The following is a 14,338-nucleotide window of genomic DNA, read 5'->3' as shown; positions in this document are numbered from 1 at the left end:
ATTTTTATTTTGACCATCGCTGCTGTAATTTCAAGTTTGGCAGATATACCAGCGTGATCTTGGTAAAACTTTATGTAAGCTACCCTGTAGTGTCTATACTGCGTGAGGTGCATACACACACATACATATATAGATTTTTTTCGATTTTAATTCTTTTTCTTTATTCATTATTTTTTCAGTCAGTTTCCATTTGATGGAAGTCAGGTACGCATATTGGTCTATAGGGAGTGCGATACACGAGGGAGACGTTTGCTATTTGATTCCAATGCCTTGGAAAAGGTTTATCTGAAGGAGAGAAATGGTAACAATGCTAACACAACCAAACATAATGTGGTCAAATCGACCTTGTCCTCATTTGGTGGACAACATCATCAGCATCAAAATGCCTCTAACAGTAGTCATAATAACAACCACAAGGAATCATTGCTGACGGATAGATTAGAGAACTCGTCTTCATCGTCGGCGACCAATAGCACGAATAAAGGGCATTCCAATGGCAGCTTCATAGAAGTGTGCGAGGAATATGGCTTCAAGGTAAATTTTGTTATGAATAATTGTTAAGAGGTATTTTGTGTACAATTGTGTACTTTTACATTTTTGCAGCACAATAGGCCAAACACCACAGACATTAGCAGTATTGGCGAGATGGTATTCGGTGCCTTGGCCATGTCTTTTAGAGGGACCTCTTTAAAAGTCCATTGGCTGGAGCCACCATCGAGACTGTTATGTTCGCAAGTATTTCTGACACCTCTGAGGCAGAGCAGCAATGGTCATTCACCATATTCCACACTCTCTACAAATAGCCTTGCTACCCCGCGTACCTCAATCTGCAGTGAACATGGCTCTATAGATGGGCTATCGATGAGCTCATCATTCTCATTGCCTTTTTCAGTGGGCATTGGCCGAAGGCAAAGTCTTACGCCCAGTGATCTCAGTACATCTGTGTCGTCGCCCCTCGATGTACCCTCCATAGACCAACAATCGATTTTGACAAGCACTGACAGCGCGGCTGATAGTGGTCATCGTTTCTCATCGAGCCACAGTACAGGCAATGATTCTGGCTATTCGGCCATGAGTCGTGGTGGCGGCCATTCATCCTCCGATCAATGGTCTGCTTCATATCAATATTCAACACGAAGCAGTTTAGGATCTGTGATATCTGAGCAATCGGAACGCGTACGTAAATGCAGTATCGATTCGAATTTTTACCCCAGCAGCAGTTCAGGTAGTGCAAGTGGCATGAGATTATCAAGCGATGGTAGCCTCCAACGACGGATATCACGAAACATGGTCACATCATTCGAAAATGAGAATTCTATGAATGATTTAATTGGATTCGTCACAGACAACTATACAAATGTGATGATGATGAACCAGAGTGGCACCGCTGGTGCTGGTGGCAGTGAAGGACTTAACCTTGGTATTAATTACCGTAGGGCCAGCTATGCCACAAGTGAATCTCGTAGTAATCCCGAAATGGGTCGAAAGCGAGAAGTTTGCAATAATATGAAATCAATATCACGAAGAGCCAAACTTGGCCTAGCAGTTTGCATCACCATGAGCGAATCGTTTGAGGAAGAAATGGAGTTATTTTGCAGTGAGCATATTGCGCTGTTTGAGAGTATGCTCAGCCGCTTAAGAGCCAGCACGGAGAGGGCTTACATTCATCATAATCACTTTTTGCAAATTATGTTTCAAATATGGCAAGATACTCAGCAGTGGTTCCTTGATCTATTTACGGCGCCACGCATCAAATGTCCAGTGTGGTTGAGTATTACCACGAGTGGTAGCAAGTACTCCAAAAATGTCGCCGAACGTTTTATAAAGGAATTGTGCTGGCTACTTTCCTTTGCTGATACCAAAGATACAAATTTGTAAGTATACCTGCATAGCCTCATGTTTTTTTTTCCGAAATTTTGGTCTAATCATCGTCCTATTCAATTACAGTTTTATAAGCACTATGTTGACGGCTATATTGACACATCATCTGGGATGGGTGCCCACTGTGTCGCCGTTCAGCTCATCATCATCCACCGCAGCTATTGAACAAAGAGCCAAATTGCTACAAGTCTCGCAGAAGCATCCCTACAATGCTTTATGGGCCCAAATGGGAGATCTTTTTGGGGCCATTGGAATACCTCCGAAGCTTGCCAGGACTGTTATCTATGGCACAGAAAAGTTATCTGTTGAAAGATTACTAAATGTCCTAACCTACTTCATTAGATGTGGCGAAGTAAGAAGATCGTCAAAAAAGGAAGAGTTCAGGAAAGAGACTATTAATGAGATTGTGGGCCAGTCTAAGAACGAAACGTTCAAAAAGTCCACACTCTTCGGCAAAGGGGCACGCAGTGATCTCAAGTGTATGATGGCTCAGAGCAGCGGTAAAACCTTAAGTAGGTCTCAGACCTGCAAACAAAATCTCAGCTTACACGGAAGCTGCCAGGAAGGTAGCGATTTTGGAATCTGTGAAAAGGATGAAGAATATGCAGAAGAGGACGAAACGGATCATTTGACCAATGAGGCCATCCGCACTTACAAAAAGAATGAAATTCCAACCGTGCTGGCATTTAGAGATTCTCGTTTTGTGCAGCAAGAGTTGCGTATTGGTAATTATCTTATGGACACAGGCATTGAGAAGAATTCTCTGCCCCAGTATCAGCAGGCAAAACAGGCGAATGGAGGCAACAAGTCCGAGGGAAGAATACGACTAACTCTAACCACCCCAGAGAATGTTGAATTAAATGTAGAGGACGCAACTTCGGCGAACGATGAAGATGGTGTCATGGAAGCCATCGAAATAGAACCGCAGTCAACGGAAATGGCCAAGGAAAAGTCAATTTCCTCCAATATTTATAGGAAGAAGAAACCATTTTTCTGGAGTAGTATGACCGCAGGCGATGTCAAAGAAGGGCTAAGTTTGAATGAGGTCAATAAAATTCACCAATCTGTGAGTGCTGCTGATCATCAGGCCACAACTTCGGAAGACAGGTTAAGTGAAGGAAGGAAAAAACCCAAACAACATTTATCGTTGTCGGATCTCATAACACAAAATAGCATGGGTAAAAGCGATTGCCCCATGACATGGGGCATTGAGCCCGTAAAGGAAAATGTCAGCCTAGAAGAACAAATCCATTTTGATTACTGCCATAAGCTTATTGAACGTGATCGTGGCATTTGTCGCAATCGAGACGATGGAAAGGGAGTAGTCTTTGTTCTGGGCGACAACGAACCTCTGGTCAACATCAAGAAAAGTACGGAAGATTTGAGCACGGACGCTTCAGATTCCAAATCTACAACGCCAACAGAAGCACCGTCTCAATCAAACGAGCAGTTTCTATGTCCCCTTCATCAGCGCCTGCATACTCATTCCGCCTCGGATACTTCTAGTGGTGGCGGTGTCGGCGGTGTGACCACTCTCAATTCGCAACAGCAATTGAAAAAGCACTCGGGTGTTAAGTTTAACTTTGAACAGTATCCCCAGATTGTAACGAATTACATGAAGAGCAAAAATCTGCTTATGACCAACTATGACTTACTCATGGATAAGTGTTCGAAACTGGAAATCAGCCAGTGTAGCCCCCAAGCTACAGATTGTAACAGCAATGCAACCAATGCAAATACGGACACACCACAACAAATTATAACAAATACAACATTCCCACAGACCGCACAAACCACCTCATCCTCCTCCTCATCGCAATGTTTAGTATGCAAGGGTCTTTTGAATGCCTACCAGACACCATCAAATGCCACTGAATTAGAATTTGAAACAGATGAAGTTCATGGATTTGCCAACAAGACTGGCTCTTCGCCAACATTGGTGGGAAAAGCATCGGCAACAACCACAACTCTAACATCGGTTAGCTCACAGGCATCGGTGCAAACCCTGATATCCGCAGCGGATCAACAACAATTAGAAATGATGGCAGAAATTTCGAAAGGCGATGACTCCTCCAACCCATTGACTCGAATAGAGGGACCCAAGAAAACGACATTCAGTGCAAACCAAAAGAAATGTTCCTCCCAACGTGGCTCTGTGTCCTCGGTCGCAGCCAAATGTGCGGCAGTTAATGAAGCAATGCATCTATTACAACTGCCCATACCTCTGATAAAGGAGCTGCCACAAGACGATGAGCTTTCGGGCGATATGAAGTTGCCGGTTGGCTTTATTCCGTCTTTGTTTTTAAATGTCAGTGACCATTATATTCCCGATATGGTCTTGCAGGTAAGCTTGGCACATGGTTTAGCAATAAGTTTTCTCTGTCACCTTCAACCAGTGTGATTCCTATATTTTATTGGACCTTACTGTCTTTGGTTATATTGGCAGATGTCGGCATCGTGTTTGATTATAGCCAATCCTTCTTAAATTTAAAAAGAATGCGTTCAATGTTGAAAGAGATGATCCAAAGATGATAGATTTCTCTCACATCAATGATTGCTGTCCGATTCAAGTGTTAGATCAATTTATCGTTTTTATATTCGAGAGGAGAGTCTAAGTGAGGGCACTGACTCTTACTTAATGACAGTGTGCCTACAATAATCGAAATGGTAAGGCGAGTTATTGGCGCCTTTTATAGACTGCTTCCAGGTCAGGTCCGGCTGGAGGTGGGCGTTGGATCGTGAAGCAAGCGTCTCGCGAGGGATCGAGGGATACATGCGTGATCCCACATAACGCATGAAGTTAGGGCGCTGGGCCAGTAACCCGCAACCGGAAAACTAAAAAGACTTACTCTGTGAAACAAAGGAATATTAAAAAGGGACCCCCTCCCCTAACGTTGACGACCTCCGCACCAGAAATGTCCAGACTCATTATAGAAAAGGTGCAGTAAACGCACTGGCGCATGTAGTACGGGAAGACGTACTTTACTAAAGCTACCATGACATGAGTTATGGTAGGTACTCAACTACGCCATCGCCAACCGGAATAAGGGGGATTTTCTACTAGCGCCCAAGATATTAAAATCGTTCTGGGAGATTTTAATGTGAAGATAGGGAAGAAAAGCAGTATGTTGTGTTCTATCTTTCGTCTACTTGGTTCTGTTGAATGCCCAGATTCAGAAACTCTGCGACCAACGTTGGGTGCGTTTAGAGGGCAGTTAAACAGGGGATGTGTGTTGTTTGGTTCCAAATCACTATCGACACACACATCCTGCACGTTGGCATTAATGCGGAACGTAATTGACCCGAACTACTCGGGTTTTCCGAGGGAGGTCAATTTCCTCAAGTGCGATGGATGGTGGTTTTTCCTCAAGGATAACGTTCACCCGGTAGCAATTCACCGCATCTGCTACCGTTTCTGTCCAGACCCGCTTGATATGCCGCTTGATCCAGAGATTCTTTCTTGTAACGCTGAATCTCTCGCTCTAGCTCATGAAGGTCCGCCTTGAGGCTTCTGGGCGCTGGATACCTATTTGGATTTGGCTGGTCCCTGCGATAGCAGCATGTAATTATGTCTTCGCACAGGTAGGATCTTTTTCTCCCGATGGAGGTTGGCCACGTGAGATCAGAGGGACAGCCCGTCTGATAGATCTGAATATTATTCCACTGCGCGTCACATACATACCTGCTGAGACCACACTGGCGCTGTATAACTTATCACTGACCGACCAATTGTTTTGTACGTGGTCAACAAGGTTTCTTTGTCGACTTGATACCTTGTTTTTATTTCTGACCTTATCGCTAATTACACTAAGTATTTTGGGACACTTGATGGATTACCCACCTCATGCGTCTATGTATTGAATAATGTGGATCAAGATTCGTTGGCATATATGTTCAGATATTACACCACCTTGGGGAACTCCCTGTATCATTCTACGCCTTCTTTTGCCTAAATTTCATAAATGACTGCCGACCACACAGATAATTCGCGACTCAGCGTTTCAGGCATGGCTGAAAGGACGCGTCGGTGTCAAATATTTTCGATAGGGCCAGTGACACGATGACCCTCCGACCGAAGGCACGGCAAACGTATGCGGTGAAGGGCATGGAAAGCAGTTGTTGTGCTATGCAGTCTTCAAAATCCATGCTGATTCTCGGCGAATGGAAATTCTCCTACGAGGTCTGGTAGGAGAAGTCTTTCAAGCGAAGGCACGGTTAATATATGCGTTGAAGGCATGCAAAGCATTGTGCGTTGTGCTATGCAGTCTTCAAAATCCATGCTGATTCTCGGTGATCGGAAATTATCCTACTAGGTTCGGAAGGAGAAGTCCTTCAAGCGTCTTGGCTTCTCGTAAGAGAAGGGAGATCGGTCTGTACAACTCCCCCTTATTCGGTTATTTTCCTAGCTTCTATAATGGGGTCACTCTGGTCATCTTCCAGAAAAATACATTTGGACCAACATAGCCTCCATGAGATAACGTCCGATAATGGATTGAGGCTAATAGACTTCGCCGCGGCAAAACACATGGAAGTTGGCAGCATCAGATTTCAACATAAAAACTTCACAAAGTCTTTGGTTGTCCCCAGATCAAGAAGTAAGGAACCAAAGTTGGTCTCATAGTAAAAGATGAAAGACATTCATCCAGCGTGTTAGCACGCTAACTTCGGATGGAGTAAAGCTAGGCGCTTGAAGTTTTGCACACATACTTCCTATCAGTGTAGCTCTGTTGGTATTGTAAATGGGCCTTATCAGTCCATGTTTTGATATAGCTGCCATATAAACCGATCTTGGATCTTGACTTCTTGAGCCTCTAGATGGTGCAATTCTTATCCGATTTTGCTGAAATTTTGTCGGTGAAAATCGGTTCATAAATTGATATAGCTACCATATAAACCGAACTGGATCTTGAAATCTTGAGCCTCTAGGGAGGGCAATTATTATCCGATTTGACTAAAATTTTGTATGAAGTTTTTTGATTTTACTTCCAACAACTAGGCCAAGTATGGTCCAAATCGGTTCATAAGCTGATGTAGCTCCCATATAAACCGATCTTCCGATTTTACTTCTTTAAGCCTATAGAGGGCGCAATTCTTATCCGATTTGGCTGACATTTTGTACAACGACTTCTCCTATGACCTTCAACAAGCGTACCGAATCGGAATATGATACCCATCGGTCCATGTTGTTGTTGTAGCCACATTTTCATGTGGAGGTGGCGATCCTCATCAAGCTTCTGTAGGTGAGCAAGCTCGTTCCGGTCCAAAGAACCGATCGCCGCGAGAACAGGGAGTCCATTGGTTATTTAAAGGCGCCAATAACTCGCCTTGTCATATTGAGCATCATAGGCACTCAGTATTTGTGCAAGAGCCGCCGGTGCCGCCCGGCCTCTCACTGAGACTCTCCGTTCGACACCGCTGATTGTCCGCGACTGCCTTTGCAGCTACTCCGTATGGAGCATTCCACTATCCACAACCAGTGGACGCTCACGGTAGCTCGCAGCTAAGCTTCTTGTGACAGCAATGAACACTACACAGATCGGACCTCAATGTTCTTGTGTGGTGCTCACAGCAATCCCGTGCCGATCGGTCCATAACCTAATATGGCTCTAATTGCATGGCTATTTTTATCCATTATCATTTGTTTGCCTTTAAATAGATACTGGGCAATGAACCTGGCATATGCGATCCATGGAAAGGGGTATATAAAATTCGGCCCGGCCGAACATAGCACGCTTTTACTTGTTCATTCTCTCCAGTTCAGTCAGAGATATCAATAATGACATTATTATTTTGTTTTATATCTTTTATTAGGGTACCTATGCCTCACCTTCCAAATGGGAAATTAATCTACGAGAAGATCTAGCGCTGGCCGCCCATTCCGCTTCTTTAATATCACTGCCTGCCGAAAACATTGCCATTATAGCTGACATGGAGAAATGGGATGTTAAACTCATCTCGTCACAATTTCAGCATTTCCCATACGCTGGCGGACAAAGTGCTCCCGTGGGCATGTCGCAATTGGTGTCTTCAATGCTGGAAACTGTACAAATTATGAATAGCGCTGGAATATCGGCTTATGAGGTAAAACGCTTTGAACTACATTTTTGTGTAAGCGCTTCCAATCAACTAATGTCCGTCCTTCCATTTACAGTGTTTATCATTTATGGAATCGAAGCTGCAGGAAATATATTTGCATTCGGAAACCTTAGCCGCCTTTCTGCTAGAAACAGATTTCTGTTCCTTAAGTGCTGTGACAACAGCATTAAATCTCTCTGAAAACGATGTGCCACTTTTGCTATCGATTGCGTCCATTCATACGCCACAAATAAGTAAAAAATGTGGCATTAGCTTTAGATGACAACAAACTCCTCCTTCCCAATGTAAAACCGACTTTGTGAAACAATGACATTGTATTAACTCATCTTCATAATTCAAAATCATCGTGGACATCCAACATTAATTGCATATATATACATATATTATATATAGATTTTGTAAATATGTATGTATATCAAGCTTTTCTCATTATTTATTTTAGATATTAACTAATATAAGAGTTAGTGCATTAGTATTAGGACAAATCGTAATCTAAAATCCTCCATCAAGGATTGGATTTTCAAACGTATGTCATTTTTGAACATACCATATGAAATGTGTCTGGTTGAATTCCCCGTCCTGCCCCTCTTCCTGTCCCTGTAACCAATACCTCCCCTCCACACACAAATAAATAATATCGCAAGTATTTATTGTTATAATCTAAGTGTAGACATAGCACTAGCATTAAACGACGAAACAAAGGAATTTAATTGAAATCAACTACATGTGTAAGCAATATTTATGATGATCTTTTTTCTTTTTTTTTTTTTTTTGTAAAGCAATAACAACACAACAGATTGAATTAATTAAAATGCTGATTGTTCTGATTTTCATCCGTTGAAGTAAGTATATGGGGGGGCAATTGTGGCGATTTGCTGCTTCAATGGGTTAGTGGAACGCAACCACTTTGCTTCGCATTCAAATGACTTTAGAAGGGAAATTCATCGAGTTTATAGGATGTGGCGTCCCCCAAACACTTGACCCCAAAATTGGTTATAAAATATGTTGTCTAATCTCAAATATCTTTTATTTGAACCACATATTGGCATGCTCGGTAAATTTTTACCCTCTGGGGGGTGTTTTGGGGAAGGGGCGGTGCCCCAAAAACTTGGTCCCACATTGTCCCAAATACCTTTATCTGAGCCCCATATTGCCATGGTCAGTAAATAATTGTTGTTTGTAGGATATTTTGGGAAAAGGGTAGGTCCCCAAAAAAATTGGTTCCGAAAGTGGTTACCAATTTCTTGCTCTACTCCGCAATACCTTTCATTTGATCCCCACATCGACATGATCGGTAAATATGCCTGATTTAAGGGTGTTTTGGGGAAAATATATCAACATCTCTATTCTCATATATCGATACATTATTTTTTTTTGAACCCCATATCGCCATTGGCCTCGAAATTGGATATCAAATTCATTTTCTAATCTCAAATACTATTCATTTAAACCCCTTATTGCAAAAGTCAGCTATCAGTATCGAGCTCTACTGTCTTGAAGACCCAAATTGTCTTGGCGAGCTAATACGTCCTACTTGGGGGATTTTTATGGTGTTGGGCCGTCCCCTAGACAGTTGGTCACGAATGTTGATATCAGATTCGTGGTCTACATCCAAATACCTTTCATTGGAGCCCCATATTTCCATAATCGGCAAACATGATCGGCTTGGGGGATGGGGCCGTCACACAGTGACTCGGCAATGGTCGGCAAATACTTGCTATTTTGGTGGTGTTATGGAGGTGGGGTGACCCCTTAGAAACTTTTTCCCGAATATTGATATCAAATTCGTGCTTAACTCCACGAGATCTTTCATTTGAGCCTCATATTGATATGGTCATAAATTTGTCCATTACCATGGTCGGTAAATATGTCCGATTTACGAGTGTTTTGGGTGTTGGGGTGGTCCCCCTAACACTTGGCCCGACAATTGGATAATCTTAAATACCTTTCATTTGAGTCCCATATTGTCATGATTGGTCTAAATATATGTTTGGTAGATTTTAGGGAGGGGCAGCCCCCCTAGGAACCCCATCCGAAATTTGGATATCAAATTTTTATTCTTAGGGTATGATATAGATATATGATATATATGAGAGCACACAAAATTTCGTTTAAATCGCACCACCCATCTCTGAAAATTAGGGTAAGGGGGAGGGTTTTTACTGGAAGTCGATCGCGTACTTTATTTGCCAGCAGAAGGGAGCGCGAGAGAGCAAATGTTAACAGAAACATAGAGAACCTCGACTCCAGGCAGATCCAGATTCCTCAGCATCAGTGTAGGTCTGGAACCAGCCCTTTGGGCGACTTGACGCCACGGATGACATTCGTAGCATCGTGCATGTTTATTGTTGTACATTGAAAGAATCCATCGGGCCAATGCGGTACGTACAACCGGCTGCCATTGGATTACACGGTAATTTGTGATGGCTGTCCAGCGGCACGGAGATCACGGATATACTACGAATGGCTCCCCTTCTAGCCTTTTCACTCTCGGGTCAATAAATTGACGTTTATCTAAGGGAAATGCCTCAAAAGTATCGCCAGTATTTTTTATTTAAAAAAATTGCTTCCCATGCAAGCAAATAAAAAACCAACCAAAACAAATATCAGCTGTTTTTCTGCAAATTTTCATTGGAAGTCGTTCGCGTAACTTTTGCTTGCAAATTTCTTAAAGAGGGTAAAATGGCTCTTTCTCTCCTGCAAAATTTTACTGGCAAATTTTTACTGGAAAAGTACGCGAACAGACCTACTAACTTTTATATGTAAGTGGTCTATTACGGATGCCATAATCCAAAAAATTAGCAACCCGATAAAAATAAGTTGATTAGTTATGCGGGAATTAGGCCATGTTGAAGATAAGAATATCAGCCAATAGTTAGCCAGCCAGTTTTGCCAGGAGATTAAACAGTATGTCGCAACGAACGATAAACCCATGGCATCAAATTTTTTCGGTGTTGCTTAGCCCACCCCTAGATATCTTTGGAGGCTTATGGTATAATATAATTAGGTGTGGATGCTTTACGCAAACAGGAAAGACCAACACTTCAACGGAATCATCAATAAGGGGAATCGAAACGTGTCAGAAAGTGAACAAACGATACCAGATTTGAAATAAAACGAAGGATATTATTGCCTAATGAATGAAGCAAGCAGTTCAAGAGCATAGCCAACAGACCATGGCGAAACAATTAAAGGTGGTCTCATTTGTACAACAACCACAAACCATATTGTGCAATCCGCCATCTTGAAGCTGATCGTCATTTTGCCAACACACGCAAACAAATGTATGTGCGTGTGCGTGCATGAGCGGAGAATATGCGAGAAAGAAGATAACAACAAAGAGAATGCAAACAAAAATCTGTCATCTTAATACCGTCAAACCTGACCTGCTGTTAATAGCTGTTCGCGTGAGACCACCTTTTTAAGTCCGCCTTGATAATACCCGCTGCTGTTATTTGGCTCCGAAGCAGGGGAAATTGCGAAAGCAGAATTTTTGTATGTGTATGGACCAGTTTGCAATGACGGAGACTATAGGCGTAGTATGAACCACGAGCTGCTTAACGACGATATCATAGAGCTCGCAAACTGATAGTATTGATAGTTTAATATTTGCGTCAATATCGAAAAAATTAAGGCGTATTTATAAGTTGGCCGCATCGGCGAATTGCTACAACAAAGCATTTTTTTTCGGGAACTTGGTAAGTCAATGTGTAAACAGGGTGAAGAAAATTCAATTCGCCGTGACATTTAAAATTAAATTTAAAAAAATTTCAAAATTTCGGCAAATTTGCTACGACCAATCAGATCAAAACTCCCTTAGAAAGGCCAAGTGATGAAAGACATGTCGAAACTGGGCGTCACAGTTTGCAATACACTCAGTGTAAAACACCCTGCTACAACAAAAACAGCAGATTGATGTGGGAGCGTAGTAAATTGAGGCACTTGGAAATCAATTCTACGTTAGACTAGTGGAACAAATGTTCTTTAATGGCGATATAAGTAAGAAACTAAAATTTCGTCAAAAATTACATTGGGATTTTCTATTTGTGGGCCAGTTTTAGTCGCCCTGCTTGTAACCTAAAAGCAATGAAAAACGAAATAAAACACAATTATGAGATTTTTGTTTATTCACTTCCAGAGCAAAATTAATTCAAATACAATATTTTCTTTAATTAATTTACTAGGATAAATCGTAAGCAACTAACGTTCGTAAAATTACATACAAATATGTATGTATACGGTACATACCTACATACATACATGTTCGATTTGTTAGCAAAGAAGTAAATTCAATAACTTCAATAATTTTCTTACTACAAGTTTAACTAAGGGGTAAGAAGTGTATGAGTCACACACATACTACCATACATAGGAGTAAATAGGTATATGATAATACTTTAATCGAGAGAATATTTGGGATTGGTTGGTTTCAAAGGCGAGAAGAAATCTCTGGTAATCTCTCTTTTTGGGACAGATCGCCATATTTCAAATCAAATGTGAATTGTTTTTCGTTTGCCAAAGATGAATTCAATGTTTGACTTTGTGGGTGTGAGAGTGTGCGTGATCATAAATAATCATGGGGAGACGCGCAGTGTTTTTGTATTTTTTTTTTTACAAATTACTATCGTAATATTTTCTAGGATAATAACGAAAGCTTAACACTAGGAGCATATTAAATTAAGGGTTGTTCAAACAAATGTATGTAGTTGAAAAATCAAAAATGGTAATAGCAACAATCAGTCATAATTTTAAATAAAAAAGATAAAAAAAATCTAATTTCGCTTGACCTTCCATTCGATGCTTTAAGAGTAAAATATTTACCTTTTTAAAGTCAAATTCTTGGAATGATACAAACAAACTAGACTAAATCTCCCAACAATAACATGAATGATAACAATTGCTGTGTCTTATTTTGCACCTATCAATATCCATAGAATTGTAGTGCAAAGTTGTCGTGGATAGTACTAAAATAAAACACAGCAATTAAATCCATGCAACAAATATTCAATATGCTTTTATCCAACATTTGAGCTTTGACAAAATCATAGTGTCTTCCATTAATATTTATAAAATATAATTTTTTTTTTGTTGTTGTGCTTGGTCTTAAAAAAGTTTTTTGTAAGTATACTTTTTTTACTTATTTTCAATTTTATTTTTACTTCAGTCTTTAACAACAAATTGTATATCTTACAGCCATTTACTTCTACCACTAAAAGGATTGATAACCAGCCAGACACACCGTTTGATTCACCTAAATCGCCTTAATTTCAGTTCCTTAACGGAATGTTTGTGAGTAAACTTACCTATAGAATGAATACAAAACAAACAAACGAAATAATCCTAGCCAACCGGAGAGCGGGAGAGTAAGCTTACGATTGAATAATTGAGAATCTTCATATGTATATGTAAATATTGGTGATTAATTATGAGCATGCTAAGCACTATACAGTTGAATGTATTGGATGATTGACTTATGACTCATAACTTATGAGGCTCTCGCCAGGGGTATGCGGGTGTGTTCTGATTTCACTCAACAAAATCTAAATTAATTTAATGTGGTAAAACATTTCCATGGTTTTATTTAGAAAATCATATGATAAAAATTTATGAAATTGTATTCCTGTGATAACAACAAGATATTACAAGGTGCAGAAGGGAAAATGCAAATCAGAGGTGCCAAAGCCAAGAATCAAGGTTTTTATGACACTATGTAATGGATGTTAAGTTGCTTGAAACAGATCTCCCAACACGCATTTGTATTGAGTGAACAACAAAGGTCGTCAGAAGATCATCATGTAAACGAAACGAAGTTCCTCAGCATCCTCCGTGTTAAACAAACTAACAGATTACCATTTTTTTCTGTTTTCTGTCTAACCAAAAATGAGAAGAACATCAAAAATTGGTTCACAACTAACAAGGGGTATAGAAAAATTTGACGAACTTTCAGAAGAGGTCTCTGGCGAAGAATACATTATTCATTAAACTGTTGAATTGTCACAATAACAAATACAAAATCCAGCATTACCTATCACAAAACCCAATATTAGATAATGGCTGTTTTAACAGGTAATCGATAACTTCCGTCATGTAGTACATCTGGGGCCTAAATCTCGCATCCGTTATCGAGCGAGTTTTTATTCGAAGACTAATTCCGTTGCGTAAGTACAATTTGGTTCATGGCTTACGATTGCAATTTGTCAAAAAGTTATTGATTTTGTAGAAGAAAAAAAAAACGATTCGTCGAACATATTTTGCCATCTCAAAGGTAAACAAAGCAAATGGTGGTTGTTTAAAAAGTTATGGCTGTATAAAAATAAATAAATACACGTTTAAAACAGTATTCCATTGGTTTTTAAATATA

The 14,338-nt window shown here is 40.5% G+C and overlaps 1 protein-coding gene across 4 annotated transcripts in view; it reads left to right on the top strand.

The window, feature by feature from the left end:
• LOC106084446 (uncharacterized) overlaps positions 1-8,789 on the top strand; it is a 41,888-nt gene extending 33,099 nt beyond the window's left edge. For all 4 annotated transcript variants that reach the window (XM_013248131.2, XM_013248130.2, XM_013248133.2 and 1 more), the window contains 5 exons: positions 180-534; positions 604-1,874; positions 1,948-4,225; positions 7,693-7,962; positions 8,033-8,789. In XM_013248131.2, coding sequence (XP_013103585.2) covers positions 180-534; positions 604-1,874; positions 1,948-4,225; positions 7,693-7,962; positions 8,033-8,239 — 4,381 coding nt within the window. In that variant the 3' untranslated portion in view covers positions 8,240-8,789. The remainder of the gene's footprint in view (positions 1-179; positions 535-603; positions 1,875-1,947; positions 4,226-7,692; positions 7,963-8,032) is intronic.
• The last annotated feature ends 5,549 nt before the right edge of the window (positions 8,790-14,338 follow it).

Source organism: Stomoxys calcitrans, chromosome 1 (genome assembly GCF_963082655.1).
Source record: "Stomoxys calcitrans chromosome 1, idStoCalc2.1, whole genome shotgun sequence".
Lineage (NCBI taxonomy): Eukaryota > Metazoa > Arthropoda > Insecta > Diptera > Muscidae > Stomoxys > Stomoxys calcitrans.
The sequence above is the reverse complement of the archived record's forward strand: the minus strand, read 5'-3'. Positions and strand labels throughout refer to the sequence as shown.